This window comes from Podarcis muralis, chromosome 1, assembly GCF_964188315.1.
Source record: "Podarcis muralis chromosome 1, rPodMur119.hap1.1, whole genome shotgun sequence".
NCBI classification, from domain to species: domain Eukaryota; kingdom Metazoa; phylum Chordata; class Lepidosauria; order Squamata; family Lacertidae; genus Podarcis; species Podarcis muralis.
The window spans coordinates 131,113,533-131,136,943 of NC_135655.1; the positions used below are offsets into that span (position 1 = coordinate 131,113,533).

General features: G+C 41.9%; 1 protein-coding gene across 13 annotated transcripts in view; it reads left to right on the forward strand.

Moving 5' to 3' along the window:
• AGAP1 (ArfGAP with GTPase domain, ankyrin repeat and PH domain 1) overlaps positions 1-23,411 on the forward strand; it is a 335,950-nt gene that overhangs the window by 277,311 nt on the left and 35,228 nt on the right. For all 13 annotated transcript variants that reach the window (XM_028702820.2, XM_077918621.1, XM_028702829.2 and 10 more), the window contains 3 exons: positions 2,278-2,432; positions 4,004-4,094; positions 6,276-6,498. In XM_028702820.2, coding sequence (XP_028558653.1) covers positions 2,278-2,432; positions 4,004-4,094; positions 6,276-6,498 — 469 coding nt within the window. The remainder of the gene's footprint in view (positions 1-2,277; positions 2,433-4,003; positions 4,095-6,275; positions 6,499-23,411) is intronic.

Genomic DNA, 23,411 nt, shown 5'->3' on the forward strand with positions numbered 1-23,411 from the left:
TTGCCCCGCCCCCACAGGCGGATCGCCCTGCCCCTGGCTGCAGGACATGCCCCCGCACCAGGCACCCAAGCGGCTAGCTATGTCGCTGTGCTGCTTCCTGAAACCCATCCTCCCCCTCTCCGGCCCAAGCAGCAGGTGAAGAAGTCAGGCTGCCAAATTTAAACCTGAGAAAGGAGCACTTTGTGTGCCCCATAGAAATCTGCACCTGAGGCAATGGCCCAACTGCCCCTGCCCACGCTACGTCTCTGGCAGGGAGGGAACAGCCGGTTGGGCCAGGGAGGTGATGAATGCCTTCTTGTGAGAGGGGGTGGTCCCTGCCTGCTTGAAGGAAGAAGAAAACCCTCTCTGGATTAAGAAGATCTAAGTAACTACTGACCACTTGTTAATCTTCCCTTCTTAGGCAGAGTTCTTGAGTAGGTGGTTGTCAACCAGATCCAGGCACTTTTTGAAGAAAGATTTTCTAGAGCCTTTTAAATCAAGGTTTAGGTCTGGTTTTGTTACAGCAACTGCTTTTATCCTCCTGTATGATGACCTCTGTCGGCAAAGAGACAGGGGAAATGTGTCCCTGTTAATTCTCCTTGACCTCTCAGCAGCTTTTGGTAGCATTGACCATGGTCTCCTTCATGGTCTCCAAAGTCCTCTCAATTGTATAAATGCAATAAAGTGCATATGGGTGTTTGCTCGCTTGCTTCTCTGACTATCAGTAAGAGTTATCTGGAGCCAGCTGCTTGTTTTCCCTTTTGGTTTCCACTTTCTAGTTGCGGCATAGTTTTAAGTGTGGACTGTGTTCTCCCTACCACTTTCCCAGTCCCTGGGCTGCCAGACTCTGCCCCTAATCCCATCCATTCAAACTATTTTCATCCATGAAATATTGAAAAGATTACAGTGTTAGAAAATGAGCCTTTTGTTGTTTTTACTGTATCGTATGGGAAGGGGCAGGAGATTAGAATGCTTGAATTGTTAACATTTATCTGAACTAACTCGATATGAGTTCAAAACTCTTTAAGAAACAACTGTGTGGAAATGGTGAGAATGTGCTAAAGTTGAGCTTCAAAACATATACAACCATCATCATAGAAAAAATAAACATCCTACAACAAATCAATTTTGGTTACTATGACAAACTAGACATGTTAGGAGTTTTTTCTGCTTTCCTCATCTTTTAAACTTAGGTTGAAAGTTCATTTTCAATATAAACAATAAATAGCAAGAGAAGATAAAATAGGACTTAAAAGCTTGGGGTAAATGCAAACGAGTGATTAAGTGAATGTAAAACTGGTTGTGATAGCCAGCATAAATAAGTACAAAGGAACATTCATCTGAGAAAAAGATTCTAGAGTAAAAGAATGCAAAAAGATTAGAACAGCAACAAAAGCAAAACTCTATATCTAGGCAGATGATCTGACCAAAAGGGAAGCTGATTATTTTGAAATTTTGTTTCTCCAACTGTCTCAAGCAGAGCTTTCCAAGCTGTGTGTTGTAACACATTAGTGTGTCGGCTGTAGTGTGTAGGTGTGTCACACAAGCACTCCCCGTGCTCCTCCTGGGGCTGGAAAGAGTTAGTTTAACCTCTGGTTTGCTAGTAAAACTGAATCACTGTGTCACAAAATGATGCATATCCAAAAAGTGTGTCACCAACTTGAAAAGTTTGGGAAGCTCTGGTCTAAAGTAAAGGTAGAGCAATGATTCCAGTGATGAGCAATTTCATTCTTCAGTCAACAAACAATACTAGGGCTTTGTGACTTACATGGTACATATCCTCTGGTTGAGTGGAATTCAGGTTGAATGGAAGAATTTGACAGACAAGAGAAGAGATTTTTTGAAGGATTTTTACCCACAATATTGCACTACTGGGCGGATCTACCACATATGAAAAAAGTGTCCACCCCCTAACATCCCCTCCAGCACACATTAGAAAAATCAATGTTCCTTTTTGCCAATTCCACCGGGAATTTCACTGGGAACCACCTTAGTACCACTTTTATCATGGACTCCTTTACCCTCCTATATAACCTTAATAGGAGACTTCCACCATATAACACTTGCTGAATTGTATCTTTTATTTTTATCCCAAATCTGCTCCCCAAATTTCTATTTCACTGTGATGTGTGTCCAGGTGTGCTAGGGTCAGCCTCTCTTTCCATTTTCCAAATGAGGGACAGAGTTATGAGCACCCTGTGTCTGCTACATCTGTTCTTTTCTTAAAATCATGTTTTAATTTATTCTTTTAAATATAAGTTTTAACCCATCATTCTCTCCCTCCATTTTCTCTTTCAGAACAAGAAGATAACTTTGAATTTATCATTGTGTCTCTTACTGGTCAGACTTGGCACTTTGAAGCTACAACATATGAAGAAAGAGATGCTTGGGTCCAAGCTGTAGAGAGTCAAATTCTGGCCAGCCTGCAGTCATGTGAGAGCAGCAAGAATAAGGTAAGATAAACAACATTGCTCAGAGGAAAAGAAGATATGTCATCAACATTTAGACCCTCTATAATGTTTTAAAGGAGAAATTCCTGCAGCATTATTATGTCTGGAATGTTTTGCCTTGCTTTGCATTTAGATTTTTAATAGTAACTTATTTATTGTTTTACTTTTTCAGTTTTCTATCTAATTTCACATTAAAACAACTCATTTGGAATGAATAGTTGCTGCTTTTAAATTGATCTAAATCTTGCTTTCAGTATTTTGAGTACAGTACTGCAAAGTAGTCGTTTTTTCTACTTTGTTACTTTTCAATTTTTCCTGGAAGCTGTTGTGTTTCTCTAGGACTAGAAAATGTATGACGCTTTATGTTTAATACTGCAGGAATTCTTCAGGATAGTATTGTGCACAATGTCCCATTTCAACATTTGTCTACAACTGTGATCTAGCTAAAGTTAGTCATGACTTAATCCTCTTGAAAGCTGTGGGACAAGTTAATCACAACTAATTTCTTCATTTCAATGGGGATTTGTCATTACTAAATTTAGCTGGATTGGGACTTACGTTTCAAGATACATGTTCACAATTTTTTGTTCTTTTGACGTTGGCTAAGGAAAGCTTAGTGGGGGGGGGGTTTCTCCTCTGTAATTTGGGATGATTACATGTTCAATGTATAAATAAAACTTTTAAGTCTTAAGGCTTTTAAACAACAAGTAGATTAAATTGAAAAGGGAAATATAGTAGTACTTTCATTCCATAATGGCTCATACATGTTTTACATTCATAATGTAGAATAAGCTAACTTGAACAGTTATGCAAAATTAAACTTTCTAAAGAAAGAGATTGAGGAAACCACCAAGACACATCCCTGATAATGGCATATCTAGATACCAGCTTACGTAAAGTGTTGTATAGCTTCCATTGAAATCTATAGCCGGAAGTTCATGATCTGATACAGCTAGTTGAATTTGCTCAGGACTCAGCTGGTATAGAAACTGAAAGTCACTTTCTATAGAGATTATCTTTCTGGGTCAAAGTAGAGGTCACTGGCAGGCCACTGTGGAGAGAGGTCCGTAACGCAAGCCATAAGATCAATTCTGATCTTTTGATGGTAGAATGCTCTGTTCACCATTGCTTCTGTTCCCAAATCTTCCTAACAATCACTAACCATTAAAGAAAAGTGGTACAGGAATTAATTTAATTTAACAGAATTTATAAGAATGGACTATTCTGTGACCATCTGTGGTATTAATGGCACACTTCAGTTCTGCTTTACCACTGACAACCGCCTTTGGATTCCTGATGCCCTGCACGCTCTATGCCCCAGTGGTTCAATAAAAGCTTGAGCTGTCAGAAACATGGATAAAAACTGTGAGCTGTGCTTGTCAGAAACAGAATTACAGTACTTAAAGATGCTAAAGGATCAACTTCTGAGAAGCTAACCAAAAGCATCAAATTCCATGATCATGTTCATTCAACCCATTTCTGAACTCTCTTTTTCACCAGCTGACAGAAATGTTGTCTCTGTCTTTTCTTTGAGTTCTTATTTCCTGTATGTCTGTTTCTTTAAATATACACAGTCCCGACTGACAAGTCAGAATGAGGCCATGGCCCTTCAGTCAATAAGAAACATCAGAGGCAATTCTCGCTGTGTGGACTGTGGGGCACAAAGTGAGTACTTTTTTCCACAAGGAACATTATCCTGGGCTTCATAAAGCTTGTAGTCTCTTTGCTTCAGTGTTACATGAACACCTGTTCTAGTTCTTGCCCTCTTGGTATTGTATTCAGTTTTTTTTTCACTAGTTAGTGTTCATTATGGAATTTGATTTGTGTGGTGTATTCCTATTAAATCCTAATTAACACATGCTGCTGGTTAGATTAAGACCTCATTTTTTTTTTGTAAGTACTGACCTGGAACACTTTTGAGGAGGGAGATTTTTTCTTCAGTTTCGCATTCCTTTTCAACTTAACATGCTACTGTTATGCTCTAGATAAGAGGGGAAATAATGGCTCTTATGAATTTTAGGGGATTTTAAAGTCATTCTTTCCAGACAACAGAAAAAGCATGGAAAAAGCATGTGATATTAGAAAACGTACAATGCCTATCTTAATATTAGCATGAGATTCACAAATATATGTATATGTAAAACCTTGAGGCTGGCTCAGGAGTCAGTGGGCAGCCACTTGCTTTTTAACTCAGCTCATTTGACCCCTCCCAAGCTAATGTGTCGGCATCTGGCACTTGCTATTGGCTTTTGCGGCTAAATTGATACAGGCCTAGTTGGTCCTTCAGATAACTCAGTTTTCTGAGTGGAAGGTGATGGGATCTAAGTTTTAGCCTGAGGTATGGCCTGGGCATGAGGGTTTCCCCTGGAGAAGCTGAAATGAAGAGGTGAGGGGGTCAGCTCCCCCTATGCACATCCTGCATTAAAATTGGACACACCTGTCTTTTTTTAGTATGTAAAACAGGCCAGACACGCAAGGGAGAGGTCAAATGTCATGTTTGTCCCCTTAACTTCTTTGAACATCATTGTCATTGTGGGAAAGGCTTGACCCTAATTTCCTTTTGAGTGTGGGCAGGCTTTGTAGGAATGGATTTAGACACTAGGAGAGGATATATGGTTTGGTTATTATTCTTCCTTGCTCATGTTTATGAGATCAGCAGAGTACCATCCTTTGCAGCTTAAACTTGGAAGCCAATTGTTAAGAATTCTATCACATGTCTGTTACAGTCCACCTTGGATACAAGCTTCAATTTAAACAAGTCTCCTATCCAGGTGTGGTGTGAGTGTTTACTAGCAAGACCATGAGTCCATTTCAAATTTTCAAGGATCATAGATTCGCAAAAGGGACCCAAGGATCATCTAGTCCAACCCCCTGCAATGCAGAAATATCAGCTAAAGCATCCATGACAGATCTGCTTAAAAACCTCATAGGAAGGAGAGTCCACCTTCCTGCCGTATCACTCCTCTTGATGTGGACCATCTGGCTATCTGAAATACTACTCAGTAATTGGCACTGCTAATTGTGCTTTTCCCATGCCTCAACTGGTGTCAGTAGGCTTTGCATTTTCAATGCAATCCAAGATTTCTCTAAAATCAAAAGCAGCACATACTTCCTTGAAATTGCACAAATCAGAATGGTTTCTTTTTAGCTGTTGGATGGAGTGCCTTGTTCATCTTTTCTCATCATACTAGTGTGTGTTAAATATGAAATAATGAATTTGCAAATGATGACAGTGATTATTAGGAGAGTAGCTGCATTTAGTAGTACATGGTAGTACAGATGTGAGGAACCTTTGGTGCGCCAGATGTCACGGGACCACAGTGGCCCTGGCCATGCTTGTAGGGGCTGATGGAAGTTGTAATTCAGCTTCTTAGGGGCCAAAGTCTCCCCACACCTGCTTTAGTGGGCTTGGTTTGTATCTTGGACTTTTAGAGCTGCTCTTTGGTTGCTGTCTCTTTGTCCTGAGTTGTATAATCATCTTATTTCCTGCCATCTTCTCCATTTTGCCACCATATTTACCCCATGATAGCTAAATAGGTTGCACTTGTACCTTTATGTAAAAACATCATCTTTAAATTACTTGCTTCTAACCTGTACCATGCTTGTGTTGGTAGAAAAACATTTGCTGTAATAATTCTTAAGATTTTATTCCCCAAGAACCATGAGCTAAAAGTTCCCTTAATTGGCTAAGAATTAGATATGGGGTCCAGACTCTTCAGCATCATGTGTCACTCAGTGGTTCTGTTAAAACTTCAAATAAGAGTTGATTACTGGTAACCTTGCCATAAGTGGGGAAAGCTCTTAGAATGTATATTCATTGTGTTGCTTTGTTTTCTTTTCCTATAGATCCTGACTGGGCAAGCTTAAATCTGGGAGCACTCATGTGTATTGAATGCTCAGGGATACACCGAAACCTTGGCACACACGTGTCCCGTGTGCGCTCACTTGACTTGGATGATTGGCCTATTGAACTCATCAAAGTAATGTCCTCCATTGGGAACGAGTTAGCAAATAGCGTGTGGGAAGAAAATACCCAGGGACGTGCAAAACCCTCTCCAGACTCCTCAAGGTAAGCTGTTTCAGTATGCACGCAGGCATTAAAAATATCTAAGGCGTGAAAGATATCTAACCCAATGTTTATCTTTTGAAAGTACCTCTGCACTGCTCTCATTGGCTGCAGTCTTAAATGGGAGCTAATGCTTAAAGAGCACTGGATCTGTATATGATCCTCCCTTCTCCAAGAAGCTCAGAGTGGTGTAACTAGTTAACTAGTCCTGCAAGGGAGAGATTCCTCTTGCCCGGTTCTAGCTGGCTAGTGTTTACCCTGAAGGAGGCAAGCGGGGTCCTTCTTTGCCTGTGTTTGTGTGTGCTTACTATATACATTGTGTGCATACTATATACATACTGTATACATTAAGTGAATCACTTCAGTTGGGAGCAATACTTGCCTACCCCCAGACTGGTGCTTGTAAGCAGATTTGGGGTTGCGGCATCAGAGTTCTTTCTCCAGATAAACATTGTAATTCACAAATACCCTAAGTATAGTTAGCAAAGCATAAGGAAGGTGCCCTGTAAGTTCAACACTACCCCCTCCCCGTTCACCATTTGTACAGGTCTCTTTGATTGTGTCATCTGAACAGACTGTTTAAGAGCCAATTTCATATTTTTCTAATATCTCCATTAATTACATTGATTTTATGCAAATAAATAAACAAGGAAAGGCTGTTTTCATTGCTGCCTTTAAAGATAACACTTGTTGTTGTGGATAATAGTAATAATAGAATACAATTTTAGATGAATATATGAGAGTTTTAAGTTCCTGTGAATCATTAATTACTGCCTTTATTTGAAGAATACTGGCTCAGGAAACATAATACAACATAATACTTTAAGTAATAAAAAAGCTGTCTTCATAAGTGTATTTCAGACTCTTTTCCCCCACTAGATTTTATTAAAGTTTGAAAGAAAATATATAAAGGTTAATATTAAGTTGGAAAGAAAATACACAAAGGTTAATATTAAATATCCAATATATTTTTTATCAAAGATAAATAAACAAATCTAAATAAAAACCCAAACCCAAAGGAGAACCAGAAAAGAAAAGAGAGAATTCAGACTCATTTTTATTGCCCATTACCTTTCAGGCAACAAACACTGTAGTAGAACTTCAAATACCTGAGTGCTTTCTTCCTAAATAGGAGTGTGGGGGTGTTAAATGTTCTTTCTTTGGTTTCTGCTCCATAACATTGTAAAAATATAAACCCTGGTGTGTCTTTTGCTATAACAGAACAAATATAGCTATTTGTATCATAATGTCAACAGTGTCATTACATTAATCCGTAAATATAAAAAATAAATTCTGGTGCCATCTTTGATTCATTATTTGATTACTATATATGCAGACATTTGTATAGACATAAATAGTAAAAAAGTTTATACTGAAGTTTATACTGAAGTTAAGCTAAAATGGTAAAACAAGTTTATACTGAAGTTAAGCTAAAATCCAGAGAAAGTTTGATCTGCCCATAACCCATTGAAACTATATGTTTACCTGTCCTCATAAATCTCAGTTGCCGGTATTTCAATGGGACAAATCATATCTGGATTTCATACTTCTTGCTACTAATTTGCAGCATAGGTTCATGAAGTAGTTTTGTTATCTGACAATGTACATCCTTCTTATACAAAAAAGACAATTAAAGGTTGTGCATTGTAACTTTCCATTTGAGGAATATTTAGTTTTCTACTAGTTTGTAATACACCTGCCCTCTTGTTTTCTCCTTTTTCAAACAAAAAAAGTACCATGTTGCATAAATGTATGATGTTTGCTTTAATATTGTTGTTTCAAACACAAGGTGTCAGCAAAACCATAAAGTATTTCTTACCTGTTTTGCATCCTTATGATTGCCTCTGGGCACTGGTAGCCAGAAAGGGCATACTTTTTTAATGTACCGAAAATTATTACTTTTTTTAAAAAGTAGTTGAATGATATCCAGCATTATGTCTATCTAAACTGAAGTTTACAGACTGTAGTTAATCCATAGGTAGAGTTCTATGTCAAATGATTAATTTTCTTAATTGCTAGAAGCTGAGTTAAGGAAGCCAAACGGCTCTCCCAAGCCAGTAACCTTCCATATAAATCTTGCAGATTGGTTGTGATAAATAAATGATTTTGTAGTAGCATTAGTATGTGTAGGATACTAATAAGCACCAGGGACATATGAAGATCTGTCCTACCATTTTATGCATATAGCCACTTTGCAGAAAAGTGGCATCACATACATTTATATAAAAAAGCACATATGTAATTTTTGCCAAAAAAATATATATCTAAATGGGTTCACATATTGATTTGCATGTTGGTTGATACCCTAAGTTTTCATCACTTCCCAAATAAGTGTTAGCCAGCTTGCAGTTTCAGAGCAGACTCTTATCTCCAATGAGCAAACTACTGTGCCTTCGTCCCATTCTTACACTGATTTAACCACACAACACAAATCACTCTTCTTGCCCACCCTTCTTTGTTCATGGAACCATGATAACGGTTTAGAAGCCAGGTGTTCTGTTCAAAATACATCCATAGCTGTAAATGGGAGAAGTTTGCATCAAGACACTGTAATTAACATATATTTGTTGCATTCCTAAATACACTAAATTTCATGCCCCCCACATCCAAATTTTGGCCAAAATTAGTACAGGTAAAAATAGGCCAAATCTGTTACATTCAGTTTCTGTATACTGTAGTAATGGCAACTGTCTTTCATGCACTGATACTCTTTCAGATAGATGATTCCTAACCCATCCAAACTCTGTTATATGGTAGTGCACTTTTTTTACTCATGGGCCATAGATATTTGGGGAGGAAGTGAGAGCTGGACCATAAAGAAGGCTGATCGCCGAAGAATTGATGCTTTTGAATTATGGTGCTGGAGAAGACTCTTGAGAGTCCCATGGATGGCAAGAAGATCAAATGCATCCATTCTTAAGGAAATCAGACCTGAGTGCTCACTGGAAGGACAGATCGTGAAGCTGAGGCTCCAGTACTTTGGCCACCTCATGAGAAGAGAAGACTCCCTGGAGAAGACACTGATGCTGGGAAAGATGGAGGGCACAAGGAGAAGGGGGCGACAGAGGACGAGATGGTTGGATAGTGTTTTTGAGGTTACCAGCATGAGTTTGACCAAACTGCGGGAGGTAGTGGAGGACAGAGGTGCCTGGCGTGCTCTGGTCCATGGGGTCACGAAGAGTCGGACACGACTAAACGACTAAACAACAACAACAGAGGAATGCTCTGACTGCCACCAGCATGCACACTGCTAACGCTCCCCCCAAGGTTACACTCTGGTTCTGCCCAGCCCACGTACCTGGTCTCAATCTGAGTGGCTTCAGAGACTTATATAATTAAGTGAAATTTTGCACCCTCAGTAGAGTATAGAAGACTTTGTAACCTAAAGCATTGTGCCCATATCCTAAGCCTAAGTATGACTGAAATAAATTCATCCTCTTACCTTGTTTGCCCTGCTTACACTTACCGTATTTTTCGTCCCATAGGACGCACCGGCCCATAGGACGCACCTATTTTTTTGGGGGGGGGATAAAGGGGGGGGGAATTTCCTTTATTTCCCCCCCCCCCAAAACCAGGTCGGGGAATCCAAACCAGGTCGGGGAACAGCGGGATGGCGGTGCTGCGCCTCCCTGCTGTCCCCCGAGCTTGTGGGGCTGCCCGAAGCACGGGGTGCTCTGCTTCAGCACGCCCTGTACAGCAGGCTGCTATCCGCAGCCTAGGGAGCCCTGTGGGAACTCCTGCAGGGCTGGCTAGGCTGCGGATGTCTTCCCGAAGCACCGGGCGCTCTGCTTTCAGCGCGCCCCGCGCTCCAGGAAGCAGGCTGCTATTCGCAGCCTAGGGAGCCCTGTGGGAACTCCCGCGGCCCCCGCTAGCCTTGCTGATAGCTTGCTGAAGCCTGGAGAGCGAGAGGGTTCGGTGCACACCGACCCCTCTCGCTCTCCAAGCTTCAGCGAAAGCCTGCATTCACCCCATAGGACGCACCCAGATTTCCCCTTCATTTTTGGAGGGGGAAAAGTGTGTCCTATGGGGCGAAAAATAGGGTACCTCTTGCTCCTGTACTGAATTTGGGGTTGTAAGCTTCTTTGTGCAGAATTTCATAAAGAGCAATGTACATTGATAGTGCTATGTAAATAATACCAATAAGAAAAAAAAGTATTTTGATTCTCCACCATTTAATACTATCAAATAGGGTAAATTTCAAGTCTTAGTATGGGAAATACTTCCGCTCTTGTAATTTTTAAGTTACTATGAAAATTCAAATATTTCAGGCAATCTCAACATTAACATCATACCTAACTTTAAAATCTGGCACTTAGAAACAGATCATTCTTCATAACCAGGAGTGCAGTGGAAGCTGCAATGAACTTTAAGCAGAGGTTTCATATGATTCGGAGGAAAATCTTGGTGAGCAGCTACAGCTTGCAAGTTAACATTTGTGGTCTGTGATTTGTGTGACTATACCAAGCACAAAAAAGTTTATAAAGTTGCAGAGCAGGAGGGGAGCTTTTGAAACTACTGTAGAAACAAGACCAGCTGGCTTCTGATTGTTTTCAGTGGACCACTGATTAGGTCAGCTTTAAAAAGCTTGTAATTGGCTCCAGCAATTACCAAACAACCCTGAGAACCGCTTCTCAAACTTCTGGAGCAGTGTGACAAATTGAAGCTGACTGCTGCAGGAGGAATATCGACTTCCTATTTCTAAACAGGGGATCATTAGTCAAGAAAAGCATCTTTTAATTACTCCCAGGAAAGGGAGAAAAAGGGGAAATCTTTTGGTATGGATTGTGCAACAGCTGACATTTTTTCCCAGTGTATTCAATATTAAATTTGATGTCTTGGGGGCATCTGTCCTTAAACCCTCCCTTCGTAATGTGGGTCAAATTAGATTTGATCAATGTTATAATTAAATGAATTGGGGTTCAAATCAAGACTTTCCCTCCATCCAGTTGCTATTGATACCATTTAAGCAGGCACCTAAAGCATTGATTTTGACTGGTGTGACAGTGAAATGGCAGTGGTGTCTGAACAGCCACACAGGGACAGAATTCTGCTTGATAAAAGAAAGTATGGCTTTTGAATAACATAAGAAGACTGTCCATCTTTAAAACGGGAATTAATTAAATGTTTGCCTGTATCTTGATGCTGATCTGGAACTACCTCATTAGTTATTTTTCCTCAGTGTTCATCTTAGGATATGCTTTGTGTGTACAAATGCGCTGCCAACACATGGGCTCTGTCCAGATTGCGGGGTGTCCTACAAGTCACAGCAGTACAGGAATGTGATCTAAGTTGGGTTCCTCTTGTGGAACACTCAGACTTCAGCAGACTTATACGCATATCTAGAGGTTGCCCAAAAAAGAACTGGTAGCAATTCATGTCAATATCGTGATAGGAAATTGAAGAGCTCCATGTCTTATCTTTCCCCTTTTTTTGTTCTATACGTTGCCATTTTTTGTAAATTGCAACATAACTTTGTGGTCTCTAGTGATAAGTTTATAACTAGAGGTTTATTATAAGTATGTCAACAATTTGGGAGTTTTGTACTGAGTTATTTTTGTACTGAGTGGTAAGGGAAATGAGAACTCTGGTAACAGCCCATTAAAGACTCAGTGACCACAGAATACTGGCTGGGGTAGAAGCAGAACAGAGTGGCTGGACAAAGGTGGGTGTGTAGAAAGAAGAATTTCAGTGTCCAGGTAGGTTACTTCCTAGTTCGTACTTAAATTGATTGATTGATTGATTGATTGATCGATTGATCGATCGATTGAAAATAGCTTCTATTTTTATGCTGCCTTTCCACAGTTAAAACCATGCGGAAGGTGACTTACAGCATATTTTAAAAAATATGCAACTACAAACATAACCAAAGTAGTCAAACAATAAACAAAACATCAAAATGTGTGCAACCAGATTGAACAATTTCTACATCAATCGTAAGATCCAAAATGAAGATACAGAAAATTGACATCAACAACAGCCAACCCCCCCCCCCAACCCCACATGAACAGAAGTGGTTGTCATCCATAGACATTCATGAAGAAAGTCAAGGTTTTCATGTAGCTGAGCCTGGACACAAGTCAGTCCACACACCCCTCAAAAAAACAAAAAGAGGGAAAACACAAATGTAGCCCAATAAAGACTGAACATGCTCAGTGGACCCAGAATATTTGTTTACTTTTATTTATTCATATAACTATATTGTCTTGCTTTTTCAGGCATTGAGCACTCAAGATGGCTCATACTATCATAAAAACACAGTGTAACCAGCAATTTAAGCTGCAAAAAGACAACAGCATTAAACATTAGTAAAGAACATCTTACACAGTTAAAGTCAGTCAGATAAATAACATTAAAATTGCACCTTACAAATTACCCACTCATTTGTAGTTTCCTGAGTTAGTGTCCTCAGCAAATTATCCTTATTCAAGTGAAAGTGGTCCTTGGAAGGGTGGGTTTTTTAAACCCCCTTTGAAGTCTGCAGTGTCAAAACTGCAGGGTTGACTCCCAGCAAATTTGGGAGGAAATGCCACAGTCTGTGAAGCACCATGGGAAGCCCCTGTCTCTCATGCTCACCAACTTCAGCAGCAGGTGGGCATCATTTTCGAAGTCAGTCCCACAAAGAGCATATGGCAGGAGCCTAATCTGAGAGTGACTAATGCATGAATTACTGAGGCATGGTCTTGTGATAGTCCTAACTGGCCTATCAGCCCAGGAGAATCCCCTATCTATCAGCTTTGTTTTCCATCTAGAACCAGTTGTACCCCTCCATCTCAGTCAGCTGACTTTCCCAGTCACAGCACTTCCATCCACTCCAAAACTGTCTCCACGGTCTCCCTGGAATTTGCAGATGAAAATAAGTGATAGAGCTGGGTGTCACCCATATATTGATGACCTCTTAGTCCAAACATTCACTCGACAGTTATTTGCAACACTGTTTGCATTTCAAGTTGAAAGCTAAAGTTTGCATTGCAGCTAGATGAAGGTCTTTTATTAATGCTTAATGTGTCCTCCAAGGTAAGTTGGTTCTCTGAACATCTGCAAGTGTCAGCTGATTCTGAAAATAATTGGTATTATGCTAAGTGTGTCTGTTTGGGGGTTTTTTTGGGGGGTGTTCTGTATGTCTCTGTATATATGGGTCAGAACAACTGTGTCCATGGAATGTGCCTATGGGGGCCATCACATTGAGCTCCTACACTTCAAATTTAGCCACTATACCACTGGCTGGCTGCTGAATTGTTGTGCTGATGTGAGTGGCAGATTAAATGCATCTGTCTCCATTCTGCTCTGAGTACCTGAATCACAACAACCACTATGCCGAACAAGGCTGGGGCTGACTGGCAGGCAACCGTCATCACAGCATTAATGCAGAAGCAAGACTGACTGTTGCCCTGCCCATTCCAACAGCCAGGCTAGGCAGATACTTACTAGGTGGTTGGGAAGATGATTCCACACCTCAATAAAGCCGTATATGATGCTGATTGTCGTTTGTGGCAATGCCAGCCGAGGGGCCTGATGCTCTGCATCCTCCTGGCTGCTGCTTTCTGTCCAACAGCAACTTGGGGGTTTTGCTGGGCAACAGTGCCCCACCCCTCAAAATTCTGAATTACTAATGCCAGGCTGGTCTGGAATGGAAGTTATAACTACTCCTATTGAGAATTGTGCCAAGGGATGGCCTATCAGAACTGCTTGTAGCTCAGATGTAAACAACTACATTGCAACCTTTCTTTGCCTTATTAAATCTGACCATACAATGATGGTGTAGTCATATCAGTCTTGAATTTCTGATATAAGGATGTAAGTACCATTAGAGATAGAGCCTCTGGGAACATTAGTACCTGTATATTCACTGTTGTCAGGCTTTATTATTTCTTACCATCTCTTTTCCTGGTGAGGTCAGTGTTATGCCCCTTTTGAATGTGCTTCCATGCTTGACACCTTTCGGGGGGGGGGGGGCTTTAAAAAAAGACTTTATTGTGATGGGCTGACCAGAACCCATCTGCAGTTGGGTGGCATCTGCTCCCCACATGTCACTTCCCTCATTAACAAGCAATTGAATTAATTAAATGCTACTCAGAACACGCATAACAAGCTACCGGCAGTGTCCAAATTAGCACTGATAATCAAGGATGATTTCCTTTATTATCCTGCTAAGTGGTGTGCAGCTTCTGATCTCCCTGTCTGCCCTCATCTATTTACATACCCCCAGCTTCTGCCTTTTAGAAGCTGAGGTTATCTTACCTAGTTAATTTGCCACAATCACCAAGCATGGCGGATTGATATTCCTGCCTCTGCTGAAGCAACCCCCCCCCCCCCCCCGTCCTCTCCCCCTTTTCTCCTTCCCCATGCCTGGTCCTTTGTATCTCAAGCTCACTGATAAATTAAAAGCCACCCCTGTGGTCTCTCAAGTGAGTAATAGAGGCAGAAATTTCATTTTGCAACTGGCTGATTTAATGATCCAAAGGGTAATTAATGGCCTGATTATCTTAATGTTAAATATGTCCGGCAGCAATTACTGTGACCTCCCGCTTGTCAAGGTCCGGGCTGTGCTCTTCTTTCAATTAAGTTCTCTGGGGTTTAATGGTATGAATAAACTCCTCTGATTCTATCATTCCGGACTCTGAGATATAAGCGAGCTAGAGGCTCGTTTGGAGTTTTAATCAGCCCGTCTTCTACTTGAGCGATCAGCGTTAACAATTATAACAAGGACAGTTTAACTTTCTTCCCGCCCACCCCCATGCACACCCCCATTCCCTTTATTTTATTTTTTAAGTGCTCTGAGGGAATTCTGCTGGCTGCAGCTACAGCTTTGCTAGACTCATCTCCCCATTTATAAATTATCATGTGAATGTTGCTGTTTTTCTATTTGACAGGCTAAATTAATTGGCAGGAGCAACCGAAAATGACAGTGCCACTAATTACAACTCAGAGTAAATTTTTGTCATGGTGGCACGCTTGTCAGTGGGCATGCCCCAGTCCTTGCTGTGGCCAGGGTTTGTTGACGCTTTCCATTTCAGTTTTCACATCTTATTGGGGAACATGATTGTATATGATAGCACTAACGGACCAAGATTTGCCTTCGGGTTCTCCAGGCATCCAATTTGCGTGCAAGAATGACATTTAGTGCCAATAAAGTTTAGGCAGCTGTGCTTCCACAGACCAAACAGCTGCTAGGGGACACACATTTTACATAGGATATTTTAGCAAGTTCTGTTGGTTAAGGAGACTTCTTAATTCTCTCAGAGTGTTGTAATTCACTCTTGCACATGACTGAGCTATCCTCATTAACTCATCTTTGAGTACATTACAGTTAATTGCTTATTAGTAAATATTAAGCTACATGCGTAAATCTGCAAATTGCAAAAAGCTCACTTCTTATATGATTGGCAAGTGCCATTATGATAACCAATCCATTGCTTTCCAGTAAACCAGAATCTTCTAAATACTGCATTTCACTTCAGGAGTACTTTCACATGAAAGTTTTGCACCTTCTTGAGCATTCTTAGGTGACCATAATTAAGCAATGGGGTTTTTTTAAGCCAGCCACATATACTTCTACATACACAGGCAAGAATTACATGCCACAAAATGTGATGTTCACATATTTTGGACCCATGTGTGAAAAACATTCATTATCTGTTAAAGTAGTTGTTACAGGATTGACTGCTGTACCAGCCAAATTTACATTGGCTGAATATATTTCCATGCAAGTATAAAGGCCAAAGGTTTGGTTCCTGCTTCGAATCAGTATGTAAACATCAGCTTTCCTCACCTCAGCAGCACATCTCCCGGTTGTTCTTCCATCACAGTCTCCTCCAACTGGTCTATTTCTTATTCTCCCCCCCCCCCCCCCTTAAGTCCTTCTGGTCACTTTGCTTCTCTTTGGGTTCAGAAAAGCTAAGCAAATGGTAAGTTGGGAGGCTTTTTTTTTAGTTTTTTATATTTTATTAAGGATTTTCTTGTTTTACAGAAGTGCAGTGCTTGCCATCAGCACTGCCACCACAAATTCCCTTCGTGCCGAGCAGAATCTCAGTAGGTATCTCAGAGGCATTGTTCTCTTAATTAATGGTATTTCTAGTCCCCGTGTTACAGACTGGGATGTTGAGTGGGTGGCAGATGGACCTTGGTGATAGGAATGTTGCAGCTGTAGTGCAGTTTGGTCTCTTAAAAAAAAAGTACATGTTGATGCTGTGGAAGAGTAGTATATTCATCTGGCAAATCAGATTTAACAGAAAGCCTTCTCTCTGTTTGGGGTTCTAAGATTTAAGTAACTGGGGTTAAAATCCAGCAGCGTCTTGGGGTGCATTCTAGGAGCAGAGAGAAGTTTATCAAACAGCAGCTGGGGTTAGGATGTTGTGGAGGAGGAGGTAAAGCAGCAATCATCTGTTGACTGAGACTTGGAAAAGCCTGGGGGGAAATAGAGACCTGCAGCGTTATTGCGATATTATTGGAGGATAAGGCCATCAGCTGTGGGATAAAGGTGTCAGTGGCTACTTGCCATGATGGCAACGTTCTGTCTGTCTCTACTATTTGAGACAGTTTTCCTCTGATTGCCAGTTGCTGGGATTCACAAGTAAAGAGAAGCTGTTGCACTTGGGTCCTGCTTCCTGGAAGCATCTGGCTGAATACTGTGAAATAATTACACTTTGGGTATAAATTGCAATCACTGAGTATAAATTGCAAGTCCCTGAGCCAAAGCAGGGACTTGGAGTTGAGCATTTCACCATTGTATTTGTCCCCTGCAGAATGACACATAAAACATATCCCATATATCAGGGGATTGGGGAAGAGAGAATGCCTTCCCATACTTCTATATAGGGGGCTTCCTGTTTCCGGTGCACCAGGAATGGAGTCTCTCCAATCACCACAGAAGAGACAGATGGAGATAACCAGATAATGATGGGGGAATTTCATTAGGTTCATTCCTCTTTGGTGGAAAGAGGAACCAGGCTCCCATCCGCAGTTTGCCTGGCAGTCTGGCACTCGATTCCCCATGGAATGCGAGGGCAGGCAAAGGCACTGGGGGCATGGAGCACTCCGGCTGCCATGACCCTCGCCCAGTCCCATTCTTGGAAGGACAGGTCATCCTGCTAATTAGATTCTAATTGGAGTAAACTACAGGTGCTAGAGACGATGAGATAAGAAACTGTGAAAACAACCCATCTACAAGGATGTAAAAGGTTTGGATTGAGAGCGAGAAGTATTCTGACTGCTTCCATTGGAGGCTTGCGTTGAGCAATTACCTGTCTTCCTTCAGAGCTTGAATTTTGAGGATCCACCCATCACCCTTTCCTAAGCAATTATAAACTGGTGTTTTAGCATTAGTACTATTGTTATTGCTCATGATGCTAAGCTCCACATACTATTTCTTTCCAATATGAAGTGTGACTACGACCGTCAGTCCCTTCTTTCCTTATAAACGCATCAGCACCATGCAGGACACACTCCAGACAGGGTTGAAACTAGGCTTTATTTCACCCAGGTCAAAGACCTAGTTTGGCACCTCCCATGCCTATTTGTGTGCACACACACACACACAGATAGAGAGAGAGACTGGGAGCCTCAGTGGCGCCCCTCTGGAGGCTTCAACCAGGGCAAAAAACCCAGCTAACCCCACCTCCCGCCCCAGCTGTGGCCCCAGAATCTTGTCAAATTTGGGATTATACTCAGGATTCACTCACTGTTTGAAGGCTTGGCCAGTATCATTCTTTGATAACTTCCAGATTAGATTAGAGCACTATAACATGTTCTTTGTAGGCCTGCCTGTTCAGAAACTTCCAACTAATGCAGAATAAGGTGCCCCTTATTATTACGGTATATTACCAGTTGTGGGACAGTTTTCACGTATCAACTGTTTTGCACTAGTTGCCGGTTAATTTCTGGACCCATTTCCAAGTGCTTGTTTTGCCTTTGAAGCCTTTAAAGCCCTGAACAGTTTGGGTCCTCCTGATCTCTGGGAACAAGACCATCCCTCTGAGCACTTAGCATCTTCTGATATGTGGAGGCTAGATGAACCTCATTAGGAATAGCACTTGCTTGGTTTTAGCCCTGATGCTCTAGTACAGTGTTTCCCAACCTTTTTTGGGCAAAGGCACACTTGTTTCATGAAAAAAATCTCGAGGCACACCACCATTACAGCCCCGTGACGTCAGCGCGCAGCGTCACGCCGGGAGGGACGCACGAAAGTGTAAGTTTCAATTTTTTCCCCTCCCCCTTGCCTTCCTTCTGTGCCAACCGCCAAAAAGCCAAGAAAAAAGCCAAGACTTTAGGGCAGCAGGTCGACACGGAAGAAGCTCCTACCTAAGGACAGGTGCGACGGCCGTGTCCTCTTCTGCCACACTTGGCAGCCCTGCCTCACGGTCGTGACTCTCACCCTGATTTCTCCCCGCAGATCGAGCGGCACAGGCAGCCCAATGTGTCCAGCCCAGACACAAGCCCCGCTTCCCCACTCTAGATCCTGAATGCGACCAAGTGCTCTGGACTCCCGAGCAGGGTGGGAAAGAGGACTCGCATCTGGTAGCCTCCGGGCTCCTCGCCTGCTCGAGGGATGGCATTGCAGGCAAGCTGCCGGCCGTCGCCATCGCCGCCCCCTCATGCGAGTGGACCTGCCCGGAGTGGTGGGCCGGGGGAGGCTCGCTCTCTGTGGGGATGTGGCCCGCACGCGCGGCCCCGCTTCCTCCTGCCCAGGGCTGAGCTCCTTACCCGCGATCTTGGTCTCGCGCACGCGGATCCCACTTATTCTGAAGCTCGCGCCACTAGCCGGGGCTCTCACACCGTGCCAGGGCGAGGCGGCGCGGCCCACTGACGTCATCGCGGCTCGCCGCCGCCCTCGACTTCCCTGTTCCCTCCCCTCCCTCGGGTCGCCGTGGTTACCGAGGACTGCAAGCTGCTCGGGCGAGCGTGGGGCATTAAGTGGGAGAAGGAAAATTAAAATTAAAACTCGCCTGAAGGCCGCCTCTCCGGATATCTTTCGAATTTTTTAATTTTTCCCGCGGCACACCAGGCAACGTCTCGCGGCACACTAGTGTGCCGCGGAACACCGGTTGGGAAACACTGCTCTAGTACTGCCTTTCAAGAAAAATCTACAACTTTCTCCCAGCTGTTTTTCAAAAATAGTTTTATTTTTTTAATCTTTTATTTCAGATTTGTTGCTGTTGAAAATTGCTAGTTGAGTTCTTGATTGGCCAGTGCTGTATTCCATTGTGCTGCCAATATTTATTACTGTTGTTGCTGCTTCTGCTGCATTGTGCTTCCATTTTTAGCTGCTTGGTTTCACTTGTATTATTTTATTGATCTTTGAATTTGAGTGAATGATAAAATATAAATATTTTTAAATAAAATAGTCTGGGCTGTGGACTGGACCTGGGGGGTGTGTGTGGATACGGGAGCATGTTTCTCCCATTTTCCCTGAGGAATGGAGAATGGGAGGTATCTGTTGCATCTCAGTACTGACAATAGTGTAAAGAAGGTTTCTCCTAGGCTTGTTGTGTCAGAAGGCTGAGGACTTCCATCTGTTTCTTCTGTCCTGTGCAAATATAATATACCACTAATAACTGCAATCATAATGAAATATAAGTAATGAAATAATTCCGGTGCTGGTCAATGATGCTGTTCTTATCTGGTCACTGACGAGGTCACAGCAGTGTGAAGCCCCAGAACTATCATAGATTATAGATCTGTAAAGTTGGAAGGGACCTTGAGAGTCCTCTAGTCTTAACCATGGCCATGCAGGAATCTCGGCTAAAGCATCCATGACAGGTGGCCATCCAGCCTCTGCTTAAAAACCTCTACAGGGCTTGAATGGACCTGTGTAAACTTAGCTGACCAGTATAGCAAGCATTATGCTTTGAATAGTTTTCTGGCTTTATTGAAATCATTCCTCCACGGCAGGTTTAATTAAAGTCAGTGGAGGATTTTAAAACAGATGAACAGGAGCAGGAAAAAACATGCTTCTTAATTAGGATGGATAATTTCTTGCTAGCACCCAAAAGGACATTCAGTAAAGCACCAGATATCCTCTCCAAATCCCCTACTGTAAGCAATAAAGCTTTGTATATGTCAGGCTTGCCAGTTTATGATTTCTTGGGTTTTTGGAGGTTCAGTAAATTAGTCTGATTTTAAACTCTCTTTGGCCAGTGCCCCAATTGTTTGTTTCAGGTTGCAGGGAGATATTAAAGAGACATCCAGCACAGTTTTTCTTAAAGTGTCTGAGGAGCTAATTACAGGGGAAGAGAACAAAGGGTTGTGCTAAAAGGCAAATTGCTGAGTTGGAGATATTTTTCAGATAGTATAACGGAAAGCTGAAACATCACCAGGAATCACCCCTCTAACTTACAACAAAGGGGATCCTTTTCACAAAGTGACTTAGCCTCAGCTGTTTCCTAACAATTATTGTATAATGGTACATGTACTTCATAAGTTTTCAAAAACATAAAGGACCACTGATAAATAACTACAATTTGTAATACAGTGGTACCTCAGGTTAAGTACTTAATCCGTTCCGGAGGTCCGTACTTAACCTGAAGCACCACTTTAGCTAATGGGGCCTCCTGCTGCCGCTGGAGCACGATTTCTGTTTTTATCCTGAAGCAAAGTTCTTAACCCGAGGTACTATTTCTGGGTTAGCAGAGTCTGTAAGCTGAAGCCTCTGTAACCTGAAGTGCATGTAACCCAAGGTACCACTGTAGTGAGTTCCAGAACCTAATTATGCACCATGTGAAGTACTTTCTTTCATAGGGTGATAATGCATTCTGGTGTTATGAGATCAGGATAGAAAACTTCTCTCTACCACTCTAAACATTAATAATTTTATAAATCACTATTGCAACTCTCACATATAAATTCCAAAGTCATTTGTTCTGTTCCACATAGAATTCATTGCTCCTCCCTCATTCGCACACACAAACACACTTTCCATTGCTCTGTCGCATTCTTCACCCCCAAGTTACTACTTCCTACCAGTTTATTCCTTTTTCTCTCTCTTCTCCCAAATTATTCTCCCCCCTCCCATTTCCACTTCACATTAACCTGCACTTTTTCCTATATGTCTCCCAGCCACCAATTTGTTTTCTTCTTCCCCTCTACCACCAGTGCAACCATTTCAATGACATTAAATACATTTTCTTAGTGTTCTGCCTAAGAAGAAATATATTTTATCAAAGTGATGATCCGTTCAAACATTCCAGGCAACGTCCTGCATATTATCATCCAATCAGCTCGCCATGTGAATGCTGACCCTCTACTCTTCCCTCTGACTGTCCCTCCCGCAGGGTGTGAATCCTGTTTCAGGCCACGGACCACATTACCTCAGTGGAAACCTACTGGGGGTCATATGGCGCAATACGTGCACCTCTTACCATTGTACAGTACACAAAACTCAGGTGTGTCTATGCCTACACACATAGCTTTGCATCCTCATCTAGGCAAACGAGGCATTACCACAGTTCAAAGACCCATTCAGAACAAGCAAAAGCACTCCAGGAGGGCCCACAGCAGAGCCAGTGTGAGGTGTGACCTGGCCTGAAGGGCCAGAGGTTCCCCAGCCTGGCTTAAACAGCTACTGAAAACCTTCCCAGATAACTTAGGTTAAAGAGCCCTAAATAAGCCACAGGCTAAAAATAATAATGGGGTGACTATTTTGCCAGAGTGCACCATACTCAGTTTTATGACAATGGGCAAGGCAAACCCCAGAATAAAGTGTACTTCAGGCCCAGGCGCACCAGGTGTACAGCAAGAAAACTCATGCATGCGCAGTTGTGCAAACTTCCATACATACCCAGATCCAGATAAGTTTAAACAACCAGCAGTCTCTCCATGGAATAAGGTGGCTGAATTCATACTCACATCTGATCTGGGCAATGAAATTCTGAAATTGCATTTCTGAAATTATACTATAACCTACATGGTGAGAGGTACCATATTTCCCCCTTTATAGTTTTTTCTCCCAAATATAATTCTGAACATGAATAAAAATCCTTCAAAGTTTCCTGACAATTTTATAACTTTTTGGTTGGTCCTGATAAAGATGCTATTTTGTTTATTTACATTTGTAAGGAAAGGGGGTGGCATATAGACATTTACTCACACACCATTTGGGCCTCTAAATCTAAGCAGCAACACTGCCTCTGGGAAGGCCTTCCTCAAGAAGGGTCTCTGTTCTGGAGGCTGCTTGCTTCTCATTCACTTCAGTAAATATCACAAGATCTGGGCAGTGAGTACATAATTGCAGAGAAACATGTTTTAATAAATAGCCTTAAGCATGATCTACAATTTGCCCTCAAACCCATGATAATAGGGTTACAGCCTGGGCTAGCCCTCAACCCACAAAAGGGTTCTTTTCTTCCTCACCCTCTCCTCCTTGTGCCCTGCTCAGGACCAAACTGGAAGTGGCATTAAATATGTATTTGCATCTAAGGTGCAATTTTTAAAAAATATATGTGCAAATTTCATCAGCTGGTATGTTCGTAGTAGGCAGTGGAGGGGGAATGCAACCTTTTCCTCCCTTTTCTGAAACTGGTGTTTGCTTCACAGGGGAAATTTTCCATAGTCACCAGTGCCAAAGCAAAGACTCATTTAATGTTGCCTCGGTTTTGGCCATCAACAATTTGTCAGTTAGTAGAACTGTAGTAGGATCTATGACTTTTAGGTTCTTTATTTGGAAAATTATCTAATGGATTGGCATGCTGTAAAGCAGCATATCAAGGGAAACAGTTGCATTTGAAACACCAGAAACAGCACATTTGGGTTTAGTGGCTCTATTAGAAAGGAATTTTAGGAACAGAGTATTCAAGTAACATCCTCTTTTAGATTTTATTTATTGTGCTATGCAAATCAGCATAAAAACAAATAAATGCAAAAAATTGTCTGAAAGCTAAATAGCTGAGGAAAGCAGATCACTAAATACGTGACTGGTCCTTGTG